The sequence below is a fragment of the Pecten maximus genome, chromosome 3, assembly GCF_902652985.1.
Source record: "Pecten maximus chromosome 3, xPecMax1.1, whole genome shotgun sequence".
In the NCBI taxonomy this organism is placed as follows: Eukaryota; Metazoa; Mollusca; class Bivalvia; order Pectinida; family Pectinidae; genus Pecten; species Pecten maximus.
Window position 1 is genome coordinate 39,507,130 of NC_047017.1, and position 26,727 is coordinate 39,533,856.

General features: G+C 34.4%; 1 protein-coding gene across 2 annotated transcripts; it reads left to right on the forward strand.

The window, feature by feature from the left end:
• The first annotated feature begins 896 nt into the window (after positions 1–896).
• On the forward strand, positions 897–24,860 carry LOC117324140 (transcriptional adapter 2-beta-like). Of its 2 annotated transcripts, none has more exons than XR_004531900.1 (17): positions 897–1,128; positions 1,266–1,325; positions 4,922–5,028; positions 5,326–5,366; positions 6,479–6,529; positions 6,694–6,753; positions 7,021–7,124; positions 7,414–7,486; positions 8,137–8,293; positions 8,544–8,623; positions 8,838–8,909; positions 10,470–10,577; positions 11,597–11,661; positions 11,943–11,974; positions 15,022–15,107; positions 18,269–18,331; positions 19,854–19,931. XR_004531900.1 is itself a non-coding variant. In XM_033879811.1 (17 exons), the coding sequence occupies exons 1-17, from the start codon at positions 1,036–1,038 to the stop codon at positions 19,977–19,979; spliced, it is 1,335 nt and encodes a 444-aa protein (XP_033735702.1). In that variant the 5' UTR covers positions 897–1,035; the 3' UTR covers positions 19,980–24,860. The 2 variants fall into 2 exon arrangements, 1 of the variants encoding a protein (XP_033735702.1); XM_033879811.1 differs by having other exon boundaries at positions 10,470–10,534; positions 19,854–24,860.
• The last annotated feature ends 1,867 nt before the right edge of the window (positions 24,861–26,727 follow it).

Genomic DNA, 26,727 nt, shown 5'->3' on the forward strand with positions numbered 1-26,727 from the left:
CCTTCCCGCGCCATATATATGACTAAAAAAATTAAACGAGCTTTCTATTGATGTTGGGTGGACGAGATATGATATCTACCTACTATTCGACAGTGACCTAAATTTTTGACCCGACAGTAAAGGCCTGCATGGATAATCAAAGTATATCTAGAGAGGGAATTCGTCACCCGGGATGAAAAAACATCAGAAATATCTTATTTCTAGTTGTAAACTCGTTGTTAACTTATTTAGGTCTATGGAAACACTTATCTAAATTTGTACAAATTAAACTTTTGGGACTCGTCCCATCGACTCCCTGAACAAAATTGCGGGAAATCGAAACATGATCACCTAGAACTGTGTATAACGAGTACTCAAATTCTATGCGCTTTCTTGTCTTTTATTAAACAAAATATTAATATATCGTCGTCGACTACTTGGCTCCCATCTAATATTTTATACGCAAAACTAGATATAGACTTCTAGCTGTTGTCTGTTATTGACTTAGATCTAATTAAGTTTAGAGATGGGCCTAGACATCTAGGCCTACTAACCTACAGTAGTATGGCGCGGGAAGGATTTCACAATTAAATATTTTTGCTTGGGCACAAATCGAATTTCGCCAAGTCAAAATAATTTCTGCCTAGGCTAAAATATTTATTGTGACATCCTTCCCGCGCCATACAGTGGGCCTAGGTCTTTCAGGCAAAACCTCCCAGCAGCTGCAAATCATCAAGTCATTTCCTGAAAGAATATTTTTATTATAACAATAATTGTATGCACTATGTCAAGCTTTAAAATGGGGAAGTTTAAGTCTGATACACTGCCAGAAACTCCTACTTTAACTGTTTGAGGTAGTTATTTGCACCGACCTTCACTCGACATGCCGGAAGTGCTACAAAGTGGAATGATGGGATGGCTCTGACGTCACGAATGCTTGAAAAGACAAAAGATGTGGTCTAGGGCCAAATATTTGCGTTTTTCTGAAGACTTGGATCACAAAATGACAATTTATTAACAACTGAATGGGTGAAGATCTTGGGAGGTTGCAAAGGAATGGCAAAGTACCATTGCAATTACTGCCAGGGGGATATTTATGGGTTTAGAATCAAGTGCTCTGAATGCCCAGACTTTGACCTTTGTTTACAGGTAAATATGACGTAGTAGCGTGCATATTGTTTGGAGTCGATCTGCATTATTATCAATCGAATATGTGATGATTGTGATGTCTTACATTTATATTTTGTCGTATTCTTATTTTCTATTAAAATTGCATTTATTTACAGTGCTTTTCGTGTGGAGCAGAGAGTGGAACCCACAAACGTGACCATGATTATCACATAGCGGTAAGTTGGTTCCCCCACCGGTGCCCCAAAGCCGGAAGCATTGGGAATTCCCACACTTCAATGCCGAGGAAACTCCTTTACCTTCTTATTCCTTGATTACAAAGAATATACTTTTTAAAAAAACTGAGTTAATCGATAGATATGCAAGTTCGTGTCATGCAGCCCTCCAGACAAATTCACCGTGGATATCTGTCTACATAACTTCATGTTACCCATCATTTTGGCTGTGGAATGAGGGAGATTTCCCCTCAATATTGAGGTTTCATAAGTTGACATGTCCATGATTTATTGATCATATATATTGGCACCTTAATCGTAAAAGACAGTCTTTTTCCTTTCGTGTAATCAATGATTACATTGTAAATGAACAATGTTTAATTTCAAAGATTAATAAAAATAAACACACCATAATTTGTACTATGTATGATTTCGTTAAAATTTTATTAACAAAACCTTATTAAGAGGAGGTTAGGTTAAGTAAAAAAAAAAGTGAATCAATAGGTTTATTGAGTTCTGCAACCAGTTTAAAAAAAGCAGGCACTTGGTGAGCAATTTATTGAAATTACTTCCTTAAGGTGCTTCGACACTTGTGTCGGGTAACATTTGAGTAATAACCAAATGGTTTGTAATCAATGATGAACCCTCCACAAATGTTTTGATGTGGTATATTTGGTAAAAGAAAGATTCAGAAACATTAAAAACAGAAAATTCAATAGAAAATTACGGTAATTGAATTGGACAAAATGACCTAGTTTATAATTGGTATATAATCAGAATCCAGGGCGAGAAAAATATTTTTGAAAGGACTTGTCCAAGGGGGGACGAGTGCCGCTCGAGAACCACATCCCTGAACTAGAATCACTCGTCCCTCTGACTTCTAATTTTCAATTTAAAAAAAAAAGACAAAACATGTGAAAATGTTTTTTCAAAAAAAATGTTTTGATCATTAATTTGAACTGCAGTTTTGTGAACATTTCATAAAAAAAAGAGTTAGTATATTGTGGGAAAACAGGTCACTAGCCTTACTATTAATTATATCAGTGTTGATACCGTTATCGCTGTGGGACCCTTTATTCATACCATCCTTTTTATTGTAAGACCGGTATGATAGAGCTGTACACATTCTGCGTATGCTTCCGGTTGTGTATTGGCTGCTATCTGGATCCGCGGTGCAATCTGTGTTAACTTGGTGTTGACCTTTGAGATTGACCGGGTCTTGGTGAGTTGCCGGAAGACGTTCTGCGCTCACTGCGCATATGCCATGGATTTAGCCAATCAGAATGGGTATGCCACGTTGCATGTAGGACCACTGGGCTGGGGTATAAAAAGGGACTGCACAGCGATAAACGGTGACTTGCATGGCCGGATAACCAGCCAACCCCTCAGGAGAGGATACCCTCTCTATCAGGCACTGACAACAGTTGCCACACAGTTGCCACATAGTGCTGACAACAGCACGCGTACATTGTGTACGCATGTTAGGGCACTTAGGGTGTGTATACGTAGGGAGTGGGGCTGGTGTATTGCTAGTGGGAGAAGTAGGAGAATTTACTGTGGGAATGTTAGCTGTAGGCTCTGTCTAATTTACACTTGCTTTGTTTAGGCTTATATGTATTGTCTATAATCTTTAATCTGTATTCTATAATAAACCTATAGATAACTTTATTCACGGTGTTTGTTCGACATTAATTAATTGCTCCGCCACATCCTTCGAACTTGGGTTAATAGCTGCCTGTAATCAGCTAGTGGGCGAGGTTCTCTCTGGGGACTTGTTCGCTGACCGGTGTCGGGAGATAGTAACGGTAAAAACAAACTATACGATCACACATTTGGGATCTATCTGTCCGACGCTGGTCGGGATTGACGCACCCCGGAGAGAACCCTATTACAATATCATTCGCTTCGCTATGGCCTAACAGGAACTAACAAGTCGGTTCTAATCATTAAAATCTTTTTCCGGACTTTCGTTTTAAATAAAGTTTAATCATATATTTGCCTGTGATACTTTTTAATATTAGAATACAATAAAACGAGATATAAAAGTGTTCAGAAGCACGACTCGCTTGTTTTCAATTTAAATATTGTCATTCTGAGTACCGTCAAAAATTGTCGTAATTGATATGATACCGGGTCCAGATTTATTTCTGTTATTTACTTGTATTAGTCTCGCCCTTCTTGATCACATAAACGCATCAGTTTCACGTAGACATTTAACAGATCAATTGCGGAGAGAGGGCTCACTGCTAGATGGAACTTACCTTAAGTATGATTTAATCTTAATATGTTTAGAAAATTCTATAGAATTCGTGGAATAAACGCCAAAGATAATCTATAGTATAAACGTGATTTATTTATTATTTTCTTTTAAAATTTACTCGTCACCAGGTACGAGTGCAAAAACGATATTCACTCGTCCCCAGCCACATTTAACTCGTCCAGGACGAGTGCATTTTTCACACCCTGAGAATCTATGGAAATCAAAGAACTTATCTAAATTTTTTTTTTGTGAAACAGTTACAATAATATCATTGTATTAGTGTTTATCTATGTTGTGCTAGGCTTATTTTTGTTCAAATGATTAAAATAGTGTCATATTGATAATTTTCATGATATAAAAGGCTATTTAATAATATCATGTAAAACCATATAAACTTTCTAATTTGAGCTTTTTAGCATTCTTTTATTTTTTTATTTTTTTTTTACGAAACAAGCCTGGCACAACATAAACACTAATACAATGATATTATTGTAGCTGTTTCACGAAAAACCCATTTTAGATAAGCTCCCTAAATTCTTTAGAGGCATGAAATTGCAAGTTAACCAGACATAGGTACGTGTGTGGCTAACCTGTGTAGACTTATTCCAGGTGTATCTTCACTCAGACAATCATGTTACCTGTGCACGAACATTGCCATTCAGACCAAACATTCGTCGGCTAGTCAACTTTGCTATACATTTTTATGCGAAAAGTGTACAAGTGTTGTGCTCCACCTTATATAATTAACCACTAATTAACATTTACAGTAACTGGAAACATCCCTAGGTGGTGGGAGTTCATAATTGTTGAAACCCTCCCACCAAGGCCAAAAGGGGTGAATTTGGCTTTATTACTGTAAACAACTTTTCTGGCTAGTCTTTTGTTTTCTTTTTGGACTTTTTCAGTGGCCATATCCGTTCAACTATACTGAAAAAAAAGGGAAATTCCTCGATTTAATGGGCTTCCTATAGACGCTTTAGATATCATACTATTGTTAGATTAAAGCGCACAAATGATTACGACCAGATGAAATTACTGACGGAAAATGCAAGAAAAATAATTTGTTTATTTAATTTTTGTTGTCATAACTTTCATTATGGTATCAATTTAATATGAATTGTTTTGCACGGTGTTGGGATTATACGGACGTGACCTATTACCTTAGAGAGAAAAGTTTACTCAGCACATGGATGAGTGGTAAGGATGAACCTACCAGGAACCGTGACATTTTCACTCATCCAGGCGAGTGGACGAGTACTTAATCAAAGCCCTGTAAGGGCCTTACACTGTTGCAGAAATTATTTTAATCACCTGTAATATTATCATGTTGATGTTGTAGGGAGATGATGACACGTCTGTAGGTGCGTTTGACATTCCAAAGCCATGGTCATTAGTTGAAGAGATGATGCTTCTGGATGCTGTGGAACAGTATGGCTTTGGCAACTGGTGAGAAGGAAGATGAATTCAGTGCAGATCAAATAGATTATGTGTGCATACTCATACAACATCCTTGCTAGTGGAAACCTGAAAGACAGATTTTCCTGATTTACTTAGCATGTCATGTATTGAAAACAAATGTTAATGATTTTAAAAAAAAACGTGATAATTAATAGTTAGTGAACTAACATAAATATATTATAACAAAAACATTGTGATTGCAATTAATCAAAAGGAACATGAAGTTTTATGACTTCTGGTATTTATGTGTTGTAGACAATACAATCATGTTGTTGACTTTTTCAGGGAGGATGTAGCCAACCATGTAGAATCAAGGAAAGGACCAGGTATGGTATGATGTCCGTTCTCCCCCCCCCCCCCCCCCCCCCCCCCCCCCCTCTCTCTCTCTCTCTCTCTCTCCACATTATCCCTTCAGTGAGGGGATATATCATTTCTTATGTTGCTCTCTCTAACGTCTTCACTTTTAAGTCAATTTCAATCAAAATCAAGTTAAGTAAGAATTTACCTAGAACTAGCCTTAGTTGCAAGTTAAAGCCTGAATCCATTCGCTGGTTGGAAGCATACTAGTCCAGTCAGGGGTCTGGAAATTTTTTTTAAAACACTAGGGATAGGATTAGTGACACAAAAGAATCTACTTGTATGAATTCTCAATCCACTCATCCAAATCCTTGTTGTTTTTTTGTTTTTTTTCTTCCATTCGCCTTAGGCAAAGTGATTTTCTGGTAAATGAAATAACTCAAAACAGCACACTTCATTGTTTTAAAATAAGTTATTATAAAATGTATTAAAATTTTCATTCTATTATCATTTTATAATGTGCATGTACTTGGTGAGCTGATGTAATGGAAGTCCCAAATTTTCCGACAATCTTGCCCATAATTCATTAACATCAGAACCCTTTAGATTATCAGGCATGTATCGGACCTGTACTAGATTGACAGATTTTGAAATCTCTGAAGTCAAGTTTTCATCATATTTTGTTCTATCCATTCACTGGTTATTTTCATCTGTGTCACTGTCCAAGTTGGAGGAAATTTCAACAACTGTTTGTCCATTACTACATCAGTATCGTGAAAATTCCAAACAGAATTTAGTCAACCTTTCATCAATTTATTGTAGTTTTGCTTCAAATGTATCTGTTGATACATTACTTAATATTTTCCTGTAACTTTTTGCTCATTTCTGATGGAACTTTTTTGATTAACGCTTTTGTTTTTTACCTTAACTTTTGTGTCAAATATATGACAACAACTCAAACAAATTGGCATCAGGGCTTATTGATTGCACAATAATTCAGTGGGTCCGTACACAAGAGTGATTTGTATTTCTTGTGATGTCTTGTATCATAGCTATTTAAACCTGGAAGAACAAAATGTTTATGTTATATAATTGTATAAGATTCTCATCATAGTTCTGTACATTTCTCATTCTTTTTCAGAATGCGAGGAACATTATGTCAAGTTTTTCATTCAAGGTACAATTGGTAGAGGTAAGTTCTCTACAAGTTTTCTAAATCTTATCAGCCATCATTATAAGTGGTATCTGATTTTTATTTTGACATTTCATTCATTTACAAATCCTGAAATTTTTATATTACTTTTGTCTGGGATTTAATTTGTAAATAGTTTTTATTTTGTTCATTTTCTATTTCAGAGATATTATGTGTTGATACCATTGGCAGCAATGTGACAGATCATTCCTGTCCCGATGGAGGTAAGAAGTTCTGTATTACACAAGTTTTCTGGATTTTCACCATCTCTAAAATATTATAGTCAACTTATAAATATCGGATTGTAAGCCTATCTATTTGATTAACTTTTTTAGATGAAGTGTTTTTCTGCAACCATTAAGTTTAATATCATCTATCATAATCATTTACTTTTAGAAAGGTTAAGTGCTAGTGGAATTTTTGAATACAATGCTTGTTAAGATGTAATTATGATATAAGTTATGATAGAGATGTGTATTGACTGTCTACAGGTCCGTTGTCACCAAGTATTACAGTGCCAATCAGTCCATTGGATCTGAATATACAGGAACAGCATGAACTAGGATATATGCCATATAGAGATGACTTTGAACGGGTAAGAGGTGGTTATTTAATGGAAAATTAAAAATAAAAAGTATGCTTAAATTTTTCTGCATTTATGCTGAATTAAGAATTAGTGTTAAGAATAGTATATTCATCGTTGCATCCATTCAAATCAAGTTATATTATTGTACAATGCTCCTTTAGTTATCTCAAGTATTCAGGAATTTTACCAAATATTTTTCCTGTTTACATATTTAACTTGTTAAGGTAAAAAGTATGAGTCATCCCTTACCATCATCAACATTATCATTAAAACTAATTTGTATCATTTCCCATTCCAGGAGCATGATAATGAGGCAGAAACTCTAGTCAGTAGTCTAGCAAACAATTACGATGATGAAGATATAGATGTTGGTAAGTTATGGCAATTGTAGAAATAGTTATCTCCGATATTTTATTTGAGTTTTATTTTTCCATTATTTAAATTGTCTGACTTGTCTGGGGATCTGGTCAGTTTTCAGATGATATGTTTACACATGGTGGGTAAATTGACTTGGTCATCAGTACAGGAAATCCTTCCAACAGGATTTTATGGAAATTAAAACCTGGAATGTATTGTTCTACACTGGAGATTTTATTTTGTGTATGAGATATTTCTAGTATTTTATGTAGTAATGAAAAATGTATTTTACACAAAAACAAAAAGAATCTACATGGTGATTTCTATTCAAACATAGTACTGTATTTTACTGGGTATAAAGCAATGGTTGAGGATAAGAATGTCTAATCCACAATGGAAAATAATAATGATCAAAGAAAACGAAAAATATGTTGTGAAAACAATTATTTTATCTAAAAAGAAAGTTTTTTTGGTTATATTGATCTTTTTACCTAATGAAAAACAGTTCAACACTTGCACTGCTCAAAACATACCCTTTAATATCCATTCTACTGTTATGGTTGCTAAGTGGCCTGTTAGATATTAAGTTGATTTACTTAATATCTTTTGACAGATTTACATATTCACAATACAATATAATACCACTTTGTTTTGTTTTGAACAGCTGTTAAATTAGCACAAGTTGACAGATACAGGACAAGGTTAAAAGAGCGAGAAAGACGAAAATGTGTAGCACGAGAGTATAACTTAATTCAAGCAGCCACAACACTGGGCAAACAAAAATGTCAAACACCAAAGAAAAAAATGTCAAAGGAGGATAAGTAAGTTCTGTTGGTATACTGGAGAGATTAATATGTCAATAGATACGTATGTCTGGTGCATCTGAAATTGTTAATTACATTCTGGGTAATTTATATTGAACAAAAATGTTTTCAATCTTTGACTTAATGAATGAATAATCAGAGTTCTCGATATAGTGGGATACAAGTACATGCCCTGTCATTCTTTATCATCTCTGCCTTTCATGCAAAGTCCCAGATATGACAATATTGTGATTGGTTTTTTTTTCAGAGATCTGCAGGAAAAAGTAAAAGTGTTTTCTCAATTTCATTCTTTAGCAGAACATGAGGCTTTTCTTGAAAATATTCAGAGTAAGTACAGAAATATCTACTGAAGTAGAACAATTTATTTACTGATACAGTCAAGATCGGTGAAATCTGTAGTGTGACTTAAGTATTTTAATATCATGTATTAACCAGTTTGTCATATTAAAATTCAGTTTCTAATGAATAGTGTCAAAGGAGACTTTCTTTATTCTGAAAAAGGAAATCACATATAATAGTCATTTTAATCTAAATTTTGCAGAAGAAAAAGAACTGAAGACTCGAATAAAGTCACTCATGAGGTACAGGAAAAATGGAATCACAAAACTTGATGGTGAGTAGATATTTTTAACTCACCTGGACCAAAATCGCTACTAGTCATAAAGTTATGAATGGATTTGATCTTAATTTGGTCAGAAACATTTTTGGGGGAAGAAGAACAGATTTTGCATAAACGGTGAGACTAGGCTGATCCCCCAGGGGCCAGAGGGGCAGGGCCCAATAGGGGAAATTGAGGCAATTCCTGTAAATCGCTACTTGTCAAAAAGTTGGGAATGGATTTCAACCAAATACAGCCTGAAAGATCCTTGTGGGAAGGGGAACAGATTTTACATTATAAATTACGATTCTGATCCCTTAGGGGCCAGAGGGACGGGTCAAATAGGGGAAATAAAGTTAATTTATTTAAATTGCTAAATGTCATAAGTTATGAATGGATTTGGACTTAATTTGGTTAAAAAACATCCTTGGGGGAAGAGGATCAGATTTTGCATAAATGGAGACTCTGACTCCCAAGGGGGGTGGGGCCCAATAGGGGAAATTGAGGCAATTCCTTTAAATCGCTACTAGTCATTAAGTTATGAATGGATTTGAACTTGAATTTTTCTCAAAAACATCCTTTGAGTAAGGGGAACAGATTTTGCATAAACGGTGGTGCTGACCCCCAGTGGGGCCAAAGGGGTGGGGCCCAATAGGGGAAATGGAGGCTTTTCCTTTAAATCAATACTAGCCATAAAGTTATGAATTGATTTGAACCCAATTTGATCAGAAACATCCTTGGGGAAGGGGAAGAGATTTTGCATAATTGTTGATTATGATCCCCAATGGGGCTAAAGGGACATGGCCCAATAGGGGAAATAGAGGTTATTCCTTTAAATCACTACTTGTCATAAAGTTAACAATGGATTTGAACCCACTTTAGTCAGAAGCATCCTAGGGGAAAGGGGAACAGATTTTGCATAATGGTTGCTGTGATCCTCCATCCCATAACCGTGTATTGCATCACTGGACGTTAAGGGATAAACACAATTCTGATCTAAAAATAGGCCCAAGGGTCTATCCCCACCCTAAGGGACTTAGTTTAACAATCCCCGAGGTCTTTCCATAACCCTTAGAGAGTCTGGACTTTGTTATTTCTTTAAAGCAGTTGGGATCCCCACACTATAACCATATATAGCATTGTTCGAGATTGACAAATAAAGCTATATATTAACAAATTGAACATGAACATTATTTTGACAGTTGGTCAAGTCCAACCAGGTGAGCAATACAGGCCCCATTGGCCTCTTGTTTTGATTACTTATAGTTACAGTTGAGTGTTGATTAGATTTTGGTGGCCATCAGTCAAGAATGAAGGATGAAATAAGTTTTGAAGTAAAAAGGTTGTGTACTTGATTTCTCCCCCTCAACACATTTAGATTTACTTCATATTCACAACATCACAATATCTAGTTTCAAATTGCTAGTCTTATGATTAAACTGAAAGAGGTGAACATCACACATGACCACTTTTGATTTTTTTAGCGAGATATAACAGCATTTAAAAGTAATCTTGTGCCGTTTCCTGATATTATGAAATGCAGCCATAATTACAACATGATTTTTTTCTCCACAGATATAGAACATTTTGAAGAGGAAAAATTTAAACGAGATAAGAAGAGAGACAATAAGAAAAAGCTGGTGAGTGTCGCGTTCACTCCCAAGTTGCTAAGAAGTGAATCTAGTAAGTTGATGTTTCATGGCAGTATATCTATTTATTTCCATTTGCCAAATTGCACTTTTTCTCAACATATTTTTGGCATTTTATATAGTTCATTATCAATATATTTCCTAAATGTTTATCTTCATTTTCTTTTTATACAAGATTAATATTAAAGAACCTGCCATATAACATGAATCCCATATGATGATAAATCATATATTCGATTTTGTATCTGATGAATGTGTGTGTGATTATTTGTTATGATGGAGAAGTTGGTTGTTATAACATGTACATTGGATGAGAATAAATTTTAGATACAAGCTGTATTTAAGTCTATATGTCACAGAATGCCTTTCATGAGAAAGTTTTTTACTCAAAAATATTAATTTTCTTGAACTTTTACAAAATGCATTGGGGTATTTTTATCATGCAGATATTTTGTTTTACTATGAAGACTTGTACTCAAATTAGCACTATAAAAAAAGTTGTTTGGAATGTGTCATCACATGGTGGAGTTGTTAACTTCGCTTTATATTGCACATTTTATCATAATTTGCACTTCAGAGTGTTAAAGCGACATCACAGTAAATTGGTTTTTTTTACTGTTCATTATTACATATAAATATCAAGTGCATCGCCATATGAACAATGACAGTTGGTTTTGCTGAAATATGTGATCAACTACATTAGAAATTGAATGAATATCAGGGATATTATGAACATAAATGTAATTGTAAGTGTATAAAACACACAATAAATAAATGATATAAAAAAAATATTGTGTGATTGAGGAAAGCATATTAACAATGAAATCTGTTAATGCCAATAACATTGTGTGATCATGTTATATTGACACTCTTTCGTAAGATGAATACTTGTTCACAGAAATCAGAATTGACAACTAATTTTGTCATACACAGCAGACTAGTAGTCACTGGAGCAAAGCACACATCACTGCTGTCTTGTCAGAGAGCCAAAACTGGTAGTGGTTCCAGATATCTCATGTTTACAATAGTTTTGGCTGGTTATGTTTTTTACAGGGCAATTGCTCGCCGCTAATCAAGAGAGGATCAATGGTCTCAAAAAAAGCTGCCGCCGTCATAGAGTAAGTTCCAACAATACATAATAATCATTTCTACAACTATTGATTTCTGTAACTCTTAAAAGAAGATTTGTCAGTTGAAGGCTACGTCATTGCCCAGATAACAACAATGTGTTTGCTTTGAAGGTGCCACATCTTCCATAAATGTTAGGTTAACAAAAAGTGCCAATCCAGAGCTAAAAGTCAGTATGCAATATTTGATGTTCTGTCAATAAAGCTATGATTTTCTATGTGTGAACTGTTCAGGAGTAGAACTTTGTCTAATAAATTGTTTTCCTTTTCAGAGAAAAATTAGATATACTTATAGACGACGAAGGTAAGGAAACATATAAAAGTAGTGTTTATAATCTTCAAATTTTTTAAGAAGTATACCTTTTTTTAAGAAGTATACACTTCCATCCATAAAAAAACTTTGCTCACTCTTTTGACTTGTTGAAACATTATTAGTGCATCACAAACATTAACTTTGCAATTTCTTGAGGATCATTGATTTGTCAATTACAATGGAGGATCATTGATTTGTCAATTACAATGGAGGATCATTGATTTGTCAATTACAATGGAGGATCATTGATTTGTCAATTACAATGGAGGATCATTGATTTGTCAATTACAATGGAGGATCATTGATTTGTCAATTACAATGGAGGATCATTGATTTGTCAATTACAATGGAGGATCATTGATTTGTCAATTACAATGGAGGATCATTGATTTGTCAATTACAATGGAGGATCATTGATTTGTCAATTACAATGGAGGATCATTGATTTGTCAATTACAATGGAGGATCATTGATTTGTCAATTACAATGGAGGATCATTGATTTGTCAATTACAATGGAGGATCATTGATTTGTCAATTACAATGGAGGATCATTGATTTGTCAATTACAATGGAGGATCATTGATTTGTCAATTACAATGGAGGATCATTGATTTGTCAATTACAATGGAGGATCATTGATTTGTCAATTACAATGGCAGTTTTTGATGAAAAGAATCCACCTTGATAACAGTTTCAGGGAGATCAAGGGAGGGTTCCTTTTTGCATAGAAATTTTTTCTCAAAAGATTATTTTTTGAAAATATGCTCTCAATTTAACAAATTTTCTACATTTTGAGGATTTGTAAATCAACAGTGGCCAAAATGATTATTCATAGACAATAAAAGTATTATGGTCAGAAGTTATCAGACAAAAAAACCCAGTACATACAATTATTAGTCATATTTACTCAATTTCAAAAGATTGTCTGCAGTGTATATATACTTTTAAAAAATGATTGTGTATAATGGAATTTGTTTTCTCTAAAAATATATTGAATCTACAAATCATTTTAGGTGATTGATAACTGAAGCGTCAGTTTGATTTATTAGGTGCTGTAAAACAGCCTAAGGCTATCATCACAAACTTTTGCTAGAACAAATTCATTCGGAGCTCTCGAGGGAAACAAATCCCAATGAGTTGAGGATGGGACCTGAAATAATTCTTCCCAAAAAACGCTAACAGTACACTAGACAATCCTATCTCCTGCTGCGAAGTACATATTTGTTTGTGATTAAGTAATATAATTCAAGATTTTATATGTCATTGGAAAGTCGCATCAAGTTCTTTGGTTGATAAATATGGCTGTTGCCCATCAAATATTGTTTTTAGTCTCGGATTTTTTTATTAGAAATTGATAAGTGAAATCTGATTGTTTTTATATTTGATACTTAAAGTGAAAGTAGAATACTTCTGATTGATTCGTCATTTCCAAGAAAAAGGCCACACAAAAATGGCCAAACTGGTTGAAGTGATTATGAGGCGAAACCTAACATTAGCGTATCTGCAACAGAGATTCCGATAGCAATGAATTAGTTGCATGTTTTAAATCAGTGGAGAGTGTACAAAGTATATAACATGAATATGCGATTTAACAAATCACTGGAACAGATAAGGTAGGCCCATTCATTGGGAACAAATTAAATTTCCAAGACAAGTTTCTTCTAACGAAAGATGTCAGATCTCTAATTATGGTATAGATCAGGTAATACAAGGAGAGAGAGAGGAAAACAACAGTAAATTGAGTACAATTTAAAAACTTAGGCACCAAAATATACTGGGAGAGTAATTCACAGGAATCTTGCACATGGGGAATTGTGATGTTTATCAAGAAACATGACTGACATCGTGGATTAATCGATTTAAGAATTAAACTTGATTATAGTATGCCATTCAAGTGAGGTTCAAAAATGTAAAAACATAATTGTTCACTGTCCATCACAACATCACAAATGCAACCACAGCCTTTTTAAAGCAAATAAAAGTTCCTTAAAATGACATAGGATAACCTTCAGTAAAACATTCAGGAATGTAATGGAAAAAAAATGTCTTCTTATTTCCTGCCATTTTATATTTATATACTACTTGTTTTTCTCCTGTATTAAAAATAACATCAGTGCTTAAATTATATTGATGTGACAATAATGTTAACAGTAACTGTGGAAACAGTTAGGTATCATTCTACATTTTCAAATGGGAACATTAAGAATGTCTATTTGTTATTTGTATTAGGAATGTAAACATAAATGTATACAACCATCAATCCCTGTTATAATTGAATCCTTACATTCTTTTGGTTTAAAAGCAGAGGTCTATTTCATCGTTTTCCTGCCATTAAGTTGCTTGCCTATCATTTAATGTGGTAAATTTTATAATTCTGAAAAAGTTCCTTTTCCACAATTGTCACAAGGGTTACTGTTTGATCCTGTACCTTTTAAGCAGATGGAATCTCCACTGCAGTCAATTTTGCTATTTGTTACTAGAGATGTCTTAATTCAGCAATACGTCTGTGATGCTTCGTTTGTTATTCCCCTAGTAGTGAAATCAGGGAGGCTACAGGTTTTCTGTCCGTACGCCTTGTACGTATATACTATGAAAGTAGAGCTAAAGTTGGTCAGCACTCTAATGGTATCATTCCTTGAGGGATTTTGCTCAAAGCTAGTTCAGGTTTCATGGTTTTTGGTGGTCAAGCAATACCCAGTATGTTTGTTTTTCACTGGTATTGAAATAACCCCCGGTACATATTGTTTCCCTTTCCTCATGCAAGCAAAAATCCTGGTCAATTGTCTGAAAGTACACTTGTATCCATGGTCCATCCAACTGAAACAGAAAGCAGGTCCATGAGAAGAAAATTTGATTACAGAGATAGCTTCTGCAGTTTATAAATTTCTGTATGTTTCAAATTTATGTCATTCTTAATTCACTCATTATGATTATCCTTGAATTTACTGAATATTTCCACTTTTCTGAGTTACTAAAATGCCTATAATTAAATTGCTTCTATGAAGTTGTATTGTAACTGGTTTTTTCCTTTTTCAGAATCAAAAGATGAAGATGAGGAGAATGATAGCAAGGAAATGGCAGCCTTCCCTGGCTACGACATGTTGTCAGAGCGAGAAAGGAAGGTAGGCATCGTGGTAATTGTTTGGTAGTATATGACTAGAAATCAACAGATGGCCTAATACTACACATATATACACTACTGAACATGAGACTGATTGTCTCCCCTGCCATATATTGCCATGATTGCCCTCTTACACCATATGTCATTACAAATCCCTATTGTAAATAATTATTTCTACCACAATAGGTGGGTGTTATTCAACTCCCAAGGCATGAAATAATCATTACAACTGTTGAGTAACATTCAGTTTATAATCATTACAACTGTGGAACACGTGGAATAAACTCTTAATGCGTTTTGATTGGTTTACACCGTTACACAGTGAACTTTGACTGGGACTATTCTTTAATCACATGCATATGGTTCAATGCAATTTGATTGGCAAACACTTGAAGGCCGCTTCACGATGTCCTGGAAATGATAATGCATAAGAAGTAGTTTGCTGTTGTATGGTTATATTCTTGAAAATATATATATTTTTAGGTCACCTGAGACGAAGTCTCAAGTGACCTATTCTAATCGCCTTTTGTCCGTCGTCGTCCGTCGTGCGTCCGTAAACTTTTTACATTTTCGACTTCTTCTCCAAAACCACTTAACAAAATTCAATGAAATTTGGCAGAAAGTTTCTATCGCTGAAGGTCAACCAAAATTGTGAATTATATGGTCCCCACCCCCCAGGGGCCTGAGGGGTGGGGCCAAAAAGGGTCAAATTGACTAAAACTTCAAAAATCTTCTTCTCTACTCTCAGATATGGTGGAGTCAAACACTCTTTATAGATGAAAGGGTCTTGTGGTGCTTTACCAAAATTGTGAATTGCATGACCCTGGGGTCTCACGTTTGCCCCTGGGGATGGGGTAAACTTTACTATAGTTTATATAGGGAAATCACATTTTTGACTATTATTTGTTGGATTTGTATTGGAATTCATTCTAACTTGGTTCAAATTATCAGCATGGGATGACAGTTTGATGTTATGTACATGTTGGCCCTGGTTGACCCCCAGGGGCTGGTGGGCGGGGCCAAAACGGGTCAAATTGACTGAAATTTCAAAAATCTTCTTCTCTACTCTCAGATGTGGTAGAATCAAATACTCTTCATAGATGGAAGGGTCTTAATGTGCTTTACCAAAATTGTGAATTTCATGACCCTGGGGTCTCACGTTTGCCCCTGGGGAGGGGGTAAACTTTACTATAGTTTATATAGGGAAATCACATTTTTGACTATTATTTGTTTGATTTCTATTGGAATTCATTCTAACTTGGTTCAAATTATCAGCATTGGATTACAGTTTGATGTTATGTACATATTGGCCCTGGTTGACCCCCAGGGGCTGGTGGGCGGGGCCAAAAAGGGTCAAATTGACTGAAATTTCAAAAATCTTCTTCTCTACTCTCAGATATGTTAGAATCAAATACTCTTCATAGATGGAAGGCTCTTTAGGTGCTTTACCAAAATTGTGAATTTCATGACCCTGGGGTCTCACGTTTGCCCCTGGGGAGGGGGTAAACTTTACTATAGTTTATACAGGGAAATCACATTTTTGACTATTATTTGTTGGATTTGTATTGGAATTCATTCTAACTTGGTTCAAATTATCAGCATGGGATTATAGTTTGATGTTATGTACATGTTGGCCCTGGTTGACCCGCAGGGGCTGGTGGGCGGGGCCAAAAAGGGTCAAATTGACTGAAATTTCAAAAATCTTCTTATCTACTATATGTTAGAATCAAATACCCTTCATAGACTGACCCCATTAGGACTGATGGGTGGGGCCAAAAAGGGTCAATTTAGTTGGCCGAAATATTTCAAATCTCAGGTGACTGTTAAGGCCCTTTGGGCCTCTTGTTATCAATTTATTGCTTTCAAAGAATATACCTACTAATTATTTTGTTATGATTTGTAATAAATTGTAAAGTTTTCATACATTTCTGAATTTGTCAGTTTTGCATATTAATTAGCAGCATTTCAAATTAGGTCATATCCTTACACCACACCTGATATTGTGAAAAAAAAGCACACATTGATACAAAACAGGTCACTTCATTATCAGAATAGCTGTTCAGTTGTGGTAGACACAAGGACTCCCTAACTCGAGGTTGGTGTATGTGGTATTTCTTTCACTTTCGTTAGTTATTTTTCAAAAGTGACAAAAAACACTCGCTAAATCTTGTGTTTTTGTAACATTTGAAAAATAACTTACTCGAGTGAAAGAAATACCATATATACAACAACCACTCGTTGTGTAATCTCTATTTATACAATTGCTAAAAAAGTGAATTCACCTGTACTTGAGGTGAGATGGTAATTTGATTATATTTAAAGCAAATGCATTAATTCTTATGTTTAAGAATGGAAATAATATTTGTAAATGGATTTTATTAAAGCAAATGCATTAATTCTTATGCTTAAAAATGGAAATCAAAGGGATATATTCAGTACTTGCACTGCCAAACATTGATGGCTTTTGACAGGTAAATTATTTTTGACTAGACTTAATTCAGACTGAGAGCTAGCCTTGCTTACTATGAAAAAAGTTGAGATCCCTTACCAGAATTGGCTTGATTTAGAAACAAACACTATCAACCTGTAGCTTCATTTATAATTCTTTTTATCAACCTATAGCTACATGTATAATACTTTTTTTTTCTTCCCTCCTCCATTCCCTCCCTAGGATAAACAATTTTCTGCATATATCTTAATTAATAGACTGACAACTTGTGCTACCAGCATTAACAGGACATGACTTCACATCAAGAGATATATTTATTAATGAGATTAGCCATGATAGGTTAAATGTCCTGGTGAACAAGGTATAGTCTTCTAGCCAACAAATGATATTTAGTTTTCTTGAAGAAAACATTTTAATTAATTGGTTCCAACTTAGACTGTAGATTGGTTATAGACTTGGTTTTTTTCTTTTGTTTACCTATTATGTTGGTAATTATTAAAGTTGTTTGACTTGGGAAATAATTTCAGATGCAGTGATGGTGATTTTCAGGATTAAATTGAATATAAATTTGCTTTCACATACAATTCAATCTTTCACTTGTTATGTAAAATATCATTATGTGATACAATAAATATTATCCCTCTTGACTATGCTACCATAAACAACACTTGCTTCAAGTCATAAATATTTATTGATTCTTATTTATTTAATAGCTGTGCAACTCCATCGGTATGACTCCAGGGAACTACCTAACTATCAAGACCTGTATCATTAAGGTATGGAATGACCGATTATTATGAATGATTAATCTAAAGTATTTCAACTTCAAAAAAATGAAGAAAAAAAATCACAAAAACGAATTATAGGGATTGAAGGGTCATTCATATGTTATAACCTTTTTGTCAATTTACATTTTCAAATTCTCAATATCCAAGAGGCCTGATGCTGGGGTGAAGGGTTAAAAGATAGTTCAAACAACTTCTTCTCCTTAAGCAATGCAAGAGGCCTAGACCTGATATTGGGCCTATAGCATGCTGGAATGATCAGCTGTCATGATTGTTCAAAGAATGACCTTGACCTTCATTCAAGTTCACAGAGGTCAAATATATATGCTAAAATCTTTTAAACGACTTTTCATTATGCAAGAGGCCCTGAGACCTGATATTGGGCCTATATAGCATGCTGGGATGAAGGGCTATCTTAAGTGTATAAATGAATGACTGACCTTCATTCAAGGTCATGGGGTCAAATATTCTAAAATCTTGAAACATTTTCTCACTAAGCAAGAGGCCTAGAGACCTGATATAAGGCATTTAGCTTGCTGAGGTGGAGAGCTTTTAAGACTATTCAAATAAATGACTTTGAACTTCCTTTGAGTTCAGAGGGGTCCTTGGAGTTCAGAGGGGTCAAATATACTAAAATCTTGACAGGACATATTTCTCAAAAATCCAAGAGGCCCAGATACCCGATGTTCAGCCTTTAGCATGCTGGGCTATGAAGTTTGTTAAACTAAATGACCTTGACCTTCATTCCAGACCATCAGGCTCAAATATGATAAAATCATTTAAATGTCTTCTTTTGGAGAACCAACACACTTCAAAACCTGATATTTGGCTAGTAGCATGCTTGGGTTATCAAGGTTGACTTCAAAGTCACTGGAATCAAATTTTCCAAAATGCATCAAAACTTGGATGATCGTTAAGGCCAATGGTCCTCTTGTTTTAAATGAATCTCATCCTAAACCACTTCTACACAAATTTAAACAAGATTGTGTGTTGGTTGCAACACAACACTAATCAATGGGATCAGTAGTTTTATAAAGGGATGACAGTCTTAGGGAAAAGTCAAAATAGTATGCATTTGAGAAATATTATGTGCTGGTCATGTTTCAACATCATTTTGTTGGCACATTCACAATTACTACATTTGTATTGCATGTACTGTTGTGCTAACATGTTACCCATGTTTCCTAAGCAATTCTTACTACAATGAAATTGTGATGTTTATAGCTTTGTCACGACTTTGCTATACACACCTGTAACATGATCTGCACACCTCTAAAATGTATAGGTATTGTTATAACATGATCTACACACCTAGAGTTTATAGGTATTGTTATAACATGGTCTACACACCTCTAGGATTTATAGGTATTGTTATAACATGATCTACACACCTAGGATTTATAGGTATTGTTATAACATGATCTACACACCTCTAGGATTTATAGGTATTGTTATAACATGGTCTACACACCTCTAGGATTTATAGGTATTGTTATAACATCTATTATTACAGGACTATTTACAGCGACGACAGGGGCTACCAAAAATAAAAATCCGCTATCCAAGTGGGCTTGACAAAACCCATCGACGCAAGATTATGAGCTTCTTAACAGATAATGGTTGGATAGGTGTAACCTGATAGCTCATGGTTTCAACAGGAACTGGATAGTGAGTCAAGTGGCTAAAAATCTTCACAGTGTGCAGGCTCTTAACATGATGAGTACTGCTGGATTAATAGCTGGGAATTGATGAGGTCCAAACTGGGAGATTTCCTTTACTGAGTCCATGGAGTGTGGTCCAATTCAGTGAATGACTAAGGAGATAAACAACTTACAAATAAAAGAGAAAGGTGTGTTCTGCTTTCAAAGTGAAATTGCAGTGCAAAGTTACAATTGCCCAAAAATGCTTGCTGTAACAAGAATGATTAACATTGTTAGTCTAATACATTTAGATGTACAGGATAAAAATCCCATGTTAATGGTTGATATCGAATTCCTTACCTATATCTCAGGTGACCCAGATACGTTATGCACAATATCTGAGATAGACCAAATCAACCGGCATATAGCAGGTATCATGTATACCATTCAACATGACTGAGTTACTCACATTCCTATACTTGTTTCTCAGACTTGTTATGCATGGTACTTCAGATTGTCTCCGAGAGTGATGATTCATTATACTGCTCACATTTCTACTTTAAAGATGACATGTAACATTTGTACTTTAAAGATGAAATATAATTTCCGAGATTTCACTAAAAGTAATTCACTTATTTTCAAATTCAATGAAATATCACTCAATTAAAATTAATTTGGTTAGCAATTGACTTCAAACAATCATCCACATAGTGGAAATCATTCAACATAATTATTATCAACTAAAAGTATCATGGTATCCGTTGGATAAATATTTGTAACTCATCATTATTATAATGTAAAAGAGTTATAATTCTTCAAGAGTGTTTCAGAACTTGAGAATCTCTAGATTATTTGACTTTATTAATGAATTTTAAATACATAAATTTTATTTTCCAAGTTAAATTATTTCCACTGTTGAAAGTCCTGTGAGTAAAAGGGGTTTATAACACAGCAGAAAGTGCTTCAATGTTAATATTAACCGAGAAAGTTTGTTAGCATTTTGTTAAAAGTAAGCATATATGGTTAATATGTCACATTGTGCATAATAAGAACGGTTAAATGAAGAAGTCAGAATCTCTAGAAAGTTAAATCATTGTCATCAGTTCATTCTTTTGATCAGATCATTACACATTGCAACGTTCATTTAAAAAGTTTTTCTTTTACCTAATACAAAGCAATCATTGTGTAGCTCCTACTGTCGTATGCTCCCTCAATGCTTTACTCATGTGTGTAGTCCTCATCACCCGATTGTGATAACAAGTTTTCGACTTATTTGGAGGTGAAGAGAAAATCATAGATAAGTCTTGACCGTGTTGTGTAGTGTCAGCGGGCAAACCTCTCCTTAACATACCACTTTTAATGGTGTTTTTGATTTGTAAGTTAATACAACATTATTTTGAAATTTTGAATTCACTTGTAAAAATTTGATTGATAATAAAAAGTATATGTAAACTTCAACCTTCTACAAGGCAAAGGATTTTTCAGTAAGTGCAATAGTCACTCTACAGCAATATAGAATTGGATTTTATAAGAATAATAGTAATTGAATAGAATTTTTACATCTATCACAGCCAGTCATACTATTAATTAGTCCCCTGCTGGTGAAACTGAGAGGTCTTATGTTTCCTCTGTACGTCTTGTACGTATGTAATGTCGAAGTTTGTCACACTATAGTGACTTCTTCATTCTATGATGGTTATATATAAAGGACCTTAACATCCAGGACAAACTAAGAGTTTGGGGTTTTTGGGTCAAAGTCCCTGTACTATTTTTAGTGAGGGCTGGTAGGGGACATGTATTGTTACCCACTATGCTGGTTTGTGATGATGATCAGAGAAATGAATCAGTGTGTATAGTGATCAATTTGTCATTTTGTCTGTACTCTGATCATGTGTACAACAAGCAGGCAAATAGCATATGGAATAGCAATGAAATATAGTTTATTGTGCTGGAAAAATTTAAACACATGCAGTACATGCTTTCCAATACAAAAAAAAAGTTTTGTGGATAATGCATGGTAATTGATGCTGGAGTTATGTTCTTGCTTTGATGCCATTGATGGGAGATGTGTAGGTTGCTTGAAACAAGGCCATGTGGTAAAAGAAATAAGTTTTGGTTAATACCTTCTAGTAAATATTACACCTGCCTTTGATACTGTAAGTGTGTTAAAAGAAATATCAAAGTGATATCTTAAATGTCCCTATTTTCAAAACACAATCAGCATTGCCTTGTATTTGAGATGCTCTGGATTTGGGCTCCTTTAGCTTGTTTTAAACCACTTTATGAGTTCTTTATGCAAACAACTTTTTCTTTCTTTTTTTTTTATATCAAAAATGCTGGAGTGTTAATTCTTTGTCACAAGACCTTTCCATTAGTACTTGATCTGTTGTGGATCTGGTGCCCTTGACCATGAACTTTGACCTACTTAATAAGAATTAATTTCAAGTTTGTTTTGTGCTTTATTGACATAGAATACCTGGTTAATATTCATGAGACTTTGAATACCTGGTGTAATATTCACGAGATATCTAATACCTGGTGTAATATTCACGAGATATCTAATACCTGGTGTAATATTCATGAGATATCGAATACCTGGTGTAATATTCACGAGATATCAAATACCTGGTGTAATATTCACGACACTTTGAATACCTGGTGTAATATTCACGAGATATCAAATACCTGGTGTAATATTCACGAGATATCGAATACCTGGTGTAATATTCACGAGATATCAAATACCTGGTGTAATATTCACGAGATATCAAATACCTGGTGTAATATTCACGAGACTTTGAATACCTGGTGTAATATTCACAAGACGTTGAATACCTGGTGTAATATTCACAAGATGTTGAATACCTGGTGTAATATTCACGAGATATCAAATACCTGGTGTAATATTCACGAGATATCAAATACCTGGTGTAATATTCACAAGACGTTGAATACCTGGTGTAATATTCACGAGATATCAAATACCTGGTGTAATATTCACAAGACGTTGAATACCTGGTGTAATATTCACGAGACATTGAATACCTGGTGTAATATTCACGAGATATCAAATACCTGGTGTAATATTCACGAGATATCTAATACCTGCTGTAATATTCACGAGATATCAAATACCTGGTGTAATATTCACAAGACGTTGAATACCTGGTGTAATATTCACGAGACATTGAATACCTGGTGTAATATTCACGAGATATCAAATACCTGGTGTAATATTCACGAGATATCTAATACCTGCTGTAATATTCACGAGATATCAAATACCTGGTGTAATATTCACAAGACGTTGAATACCTGGTGTAATATTCACGAGAATTTGAATACATGGGGTGATATTTACGAGACATTGAATACATGGGGTAATGTTTGCGAGACATCGAAAAACTGGGGTAAAGTTTTCGACATTGAAAACCTAGGTATAATGTTTTTGAGACATTAAAAACCTGAGATAATGTTTGCGAGACATTGAAATCCTGAGGTAATGTTTGCAGGGCATCAATTCTGTTACAAATCAATTTTTTCACCTGGGAGCATGAAATTGATCACCGGTACTCAGAAAATGATTGTCATGTTTAATTTATCATGATATAAAAAATACATAATGGGCTATATGACATTTTAAACATTTCTAATAGCCTGAAAGTTGTAGCCATTGAAAAAAAAATCACCACCACCCTATAGACCTGCAATATTCTCAGACAGCAACACTGAGGTTGATTCTGGAGAAAAAATTTCTGGAATTGATTTTGTTGTTCTTTAGTGACCGAGTCAGTTAATTTGTGAACAGTGTGTTATTCTAAGTGTTTGTAGTGTTGATACAGTGTACATAGTGAGAATATGTGTAGTATTCAGTTATTTATGAAAATGTCATATGTCTGTGCTATTTATGGTGTGTACATTCTTAAAAGAAAACTCTTTAATCTTAAGATTTTAAATTTGAATCCATCTGAATTTTTTTATCAAAAAAATTGTAGCTTATTTTATTCCTGTAACTAATGTAAATTGATATTTATTTTGTACAGTTGTAAATACCTGCCGGCAGCAGACAGTTTTACCCTTGATATTGTACATTTTATTTTCGAAGCTTGTTTCCTTTTCTTCAGCTGTGGCTGTTTGGTTACGTCCATGATCCGTCTCTGATGAATCATTTAATATATTTCAATATATTTCAGGGATTTAAACTATGGATTGATTGTGTTCTATGAACACTTCATTTTCCAGATAACTGTTGTTAAGTGGATATAAATCAAGCATGGCTTGTAACTCTTTGTGTTTGTTGTTTAATGGAATTAATTTAAACCAGATTCATGGTATATGAATTAGTTCTGCCATTGATCAGATTGAGAAAAAGTCCCGATCTTGTACATTTTGTCAAAGCATTTTCCTCACCGGTAGAAAGTACACTTTGTACATTAACTTAGATGTGCATATATTTTTCTTTTATTAAAGTTAAGAATGTCATTCAACATAGGACAATTTATCATATATATACTTTCATTTTGATTATCATTCAATTCACATCACATTTTCTGTTACTTCAGTAATAGGTAATCATTAATATAAAGTAAGGGAGCCTACTATCATGTTTTATTGAAGTGTGTTCAAATGTGTATGAATGTTTAAAGGTCATAGTTTCCCATACTTCAGTCTAAACTCTCCTTCAGATGGAATTTGGAGGTAGATCAAGATTTTTAGCTAAGGGTAATTTATGGTTAGTTTGGTTGATAAGCTGGAAGTGTTGTATGAAAGCCATGTCAAAATGCAAAAGCTTGAGAAATACATGGATACTGTTTGTTAGGCATGGTCATGTGTAGATGGAGTGCATCACAAATTTCATTCAAATAAATGAAATAAAATAATTCTAGTTTTTTGTTCTTATTCGAAATATTTTGCTAATGTTATATACATGTATATATAATTATTAAAAAGAAATGTTTTGGCTCTTTGCCAATATCCCTTCAAGCTTCTCTGAGTCGTGATTACTTACAAATGAATAATGACAAAAGACTGATGTACCTTGTCAAATTATGAAATGTCATCAGCATGATTTAATTTTCAAAAAATCTCGTTAGAAATGAAAACTCATTTTTACCCCGCCTGGATGAAGCCCAGAAGAGCTATTGCTATCACTCCAGTGGCAGCTTCATCCATTAACAGCTAGGTAGGTTTCTGCAATCGACTCCGACAATGTTTGCAAAATAAAAAAAAAACACACTCAATGTTACAGGAGTCAACTTTGCTAAAACATCTTTTGATTAACTGGAAGGCATTGAATCATTGATACGATGAATAACAGGTGAGTGATACATGCCTATTGGGCGTCTTGTTATAAAATACAGCTTAGGTATTTCACATACGTGTTCCTTATAAAAAGACCTTCCCATTGCTGCTACATTTGCGGACCTGCTGGCTATACCGAGATCTTTGACCTTCATTAAATTAACCCTTTGAGACAGAGCTTTCATGTTTGACAAGTGTTTTTTGTCACGATACAATCAAAAGCTCTGCAGACACTACCATGCATGCTGATTAAGGGGATCTCTATACATTTTATGTCGTGATACAATTAAAACTCTCAAGACACTCATGTATCTGCTGATTTAGGGAGATCTCTATATGCTGTAATATAATACACGATACAATTAATCGTGTAGCTGCATGACGTAAGACTGAATATTTAGTCCGAATGTTAGTAAGGACGAGTATCTGTTGACTTTCTAATATAATATGTAAGTAAGGACGAGTATCTGTTGACTTTCTAATGTAATATGTAAGTAAGGACGAGTATCTGTTGGCTTCTAATGTAATATGTAAGTAAGGACGAGTATCTGTTGGCTTTCTTATGTAATATGTAAGGACGGTATCTGTTGACTTTCTAATGTTATGTTGAAAAGGGGAATTTTGGTGAAGTTTTGCTATAAAATCCTACTCCTCCTTAACCCTTTGGTGGATTTGAACCAAATATGACGTGAAACATTCTTAGGGAAGGGCGGTCATATTTTATATAAATGAGGCTTGTGTGACCCCTGGGGCATGAGAGGTGGGGCCTTAAATGGGGAACTTTGGTGAATTTTTGTTATAAAATCCTATTCCTTTATAACCGTTCTCAGTTTCATATTCATTTGTATGTCGCTAGAATACGCAAGAAATATCATCAGGAATTGAAGGCAAGTTGTAATAAACTACCTTGCCGTTTTTCATTAGGATTTTATTAAATAAGTTTATTATTTGTTTATTTGAAAAGAATCTACTGTAGTACTCGGACAACGCGACCGCAATTTTCCATAGAGTTAAAATATGTTACTAGGGGTCATAAAATAGATGTTTGCTAGGCCTAATTAACATCTTATAGTACAAACCAAAATTTAAAAAAACTTAGTCTGTGTACATCTTTGATTTCATCTTTGGTTGTACAACATGTTCTGTTAATAGACCGATTTGTCGTTCAGTTGATTTTTTTCAAAGTTTACAAGCAGCTTTACTGATTCAGGAGTATATCAATAATCTTCCACAAGCATTAAAGGAATAGGGAAAGATCTATACTTAGCTGTTGGAAAGTTGTCAGCAGATAATATGTTATACATGTTTTCTTGAATATGTTGGAACAGGAATAACCAGATTTCTCAGCGCCTTTGGCCCTTTGATATATAAATGAAGCTAGTCTGACCCCCTGGGCCCGAGGGGGAGGGGCCCCAAAAGGGGAACTTCTCCTCTATAATCCTTAAG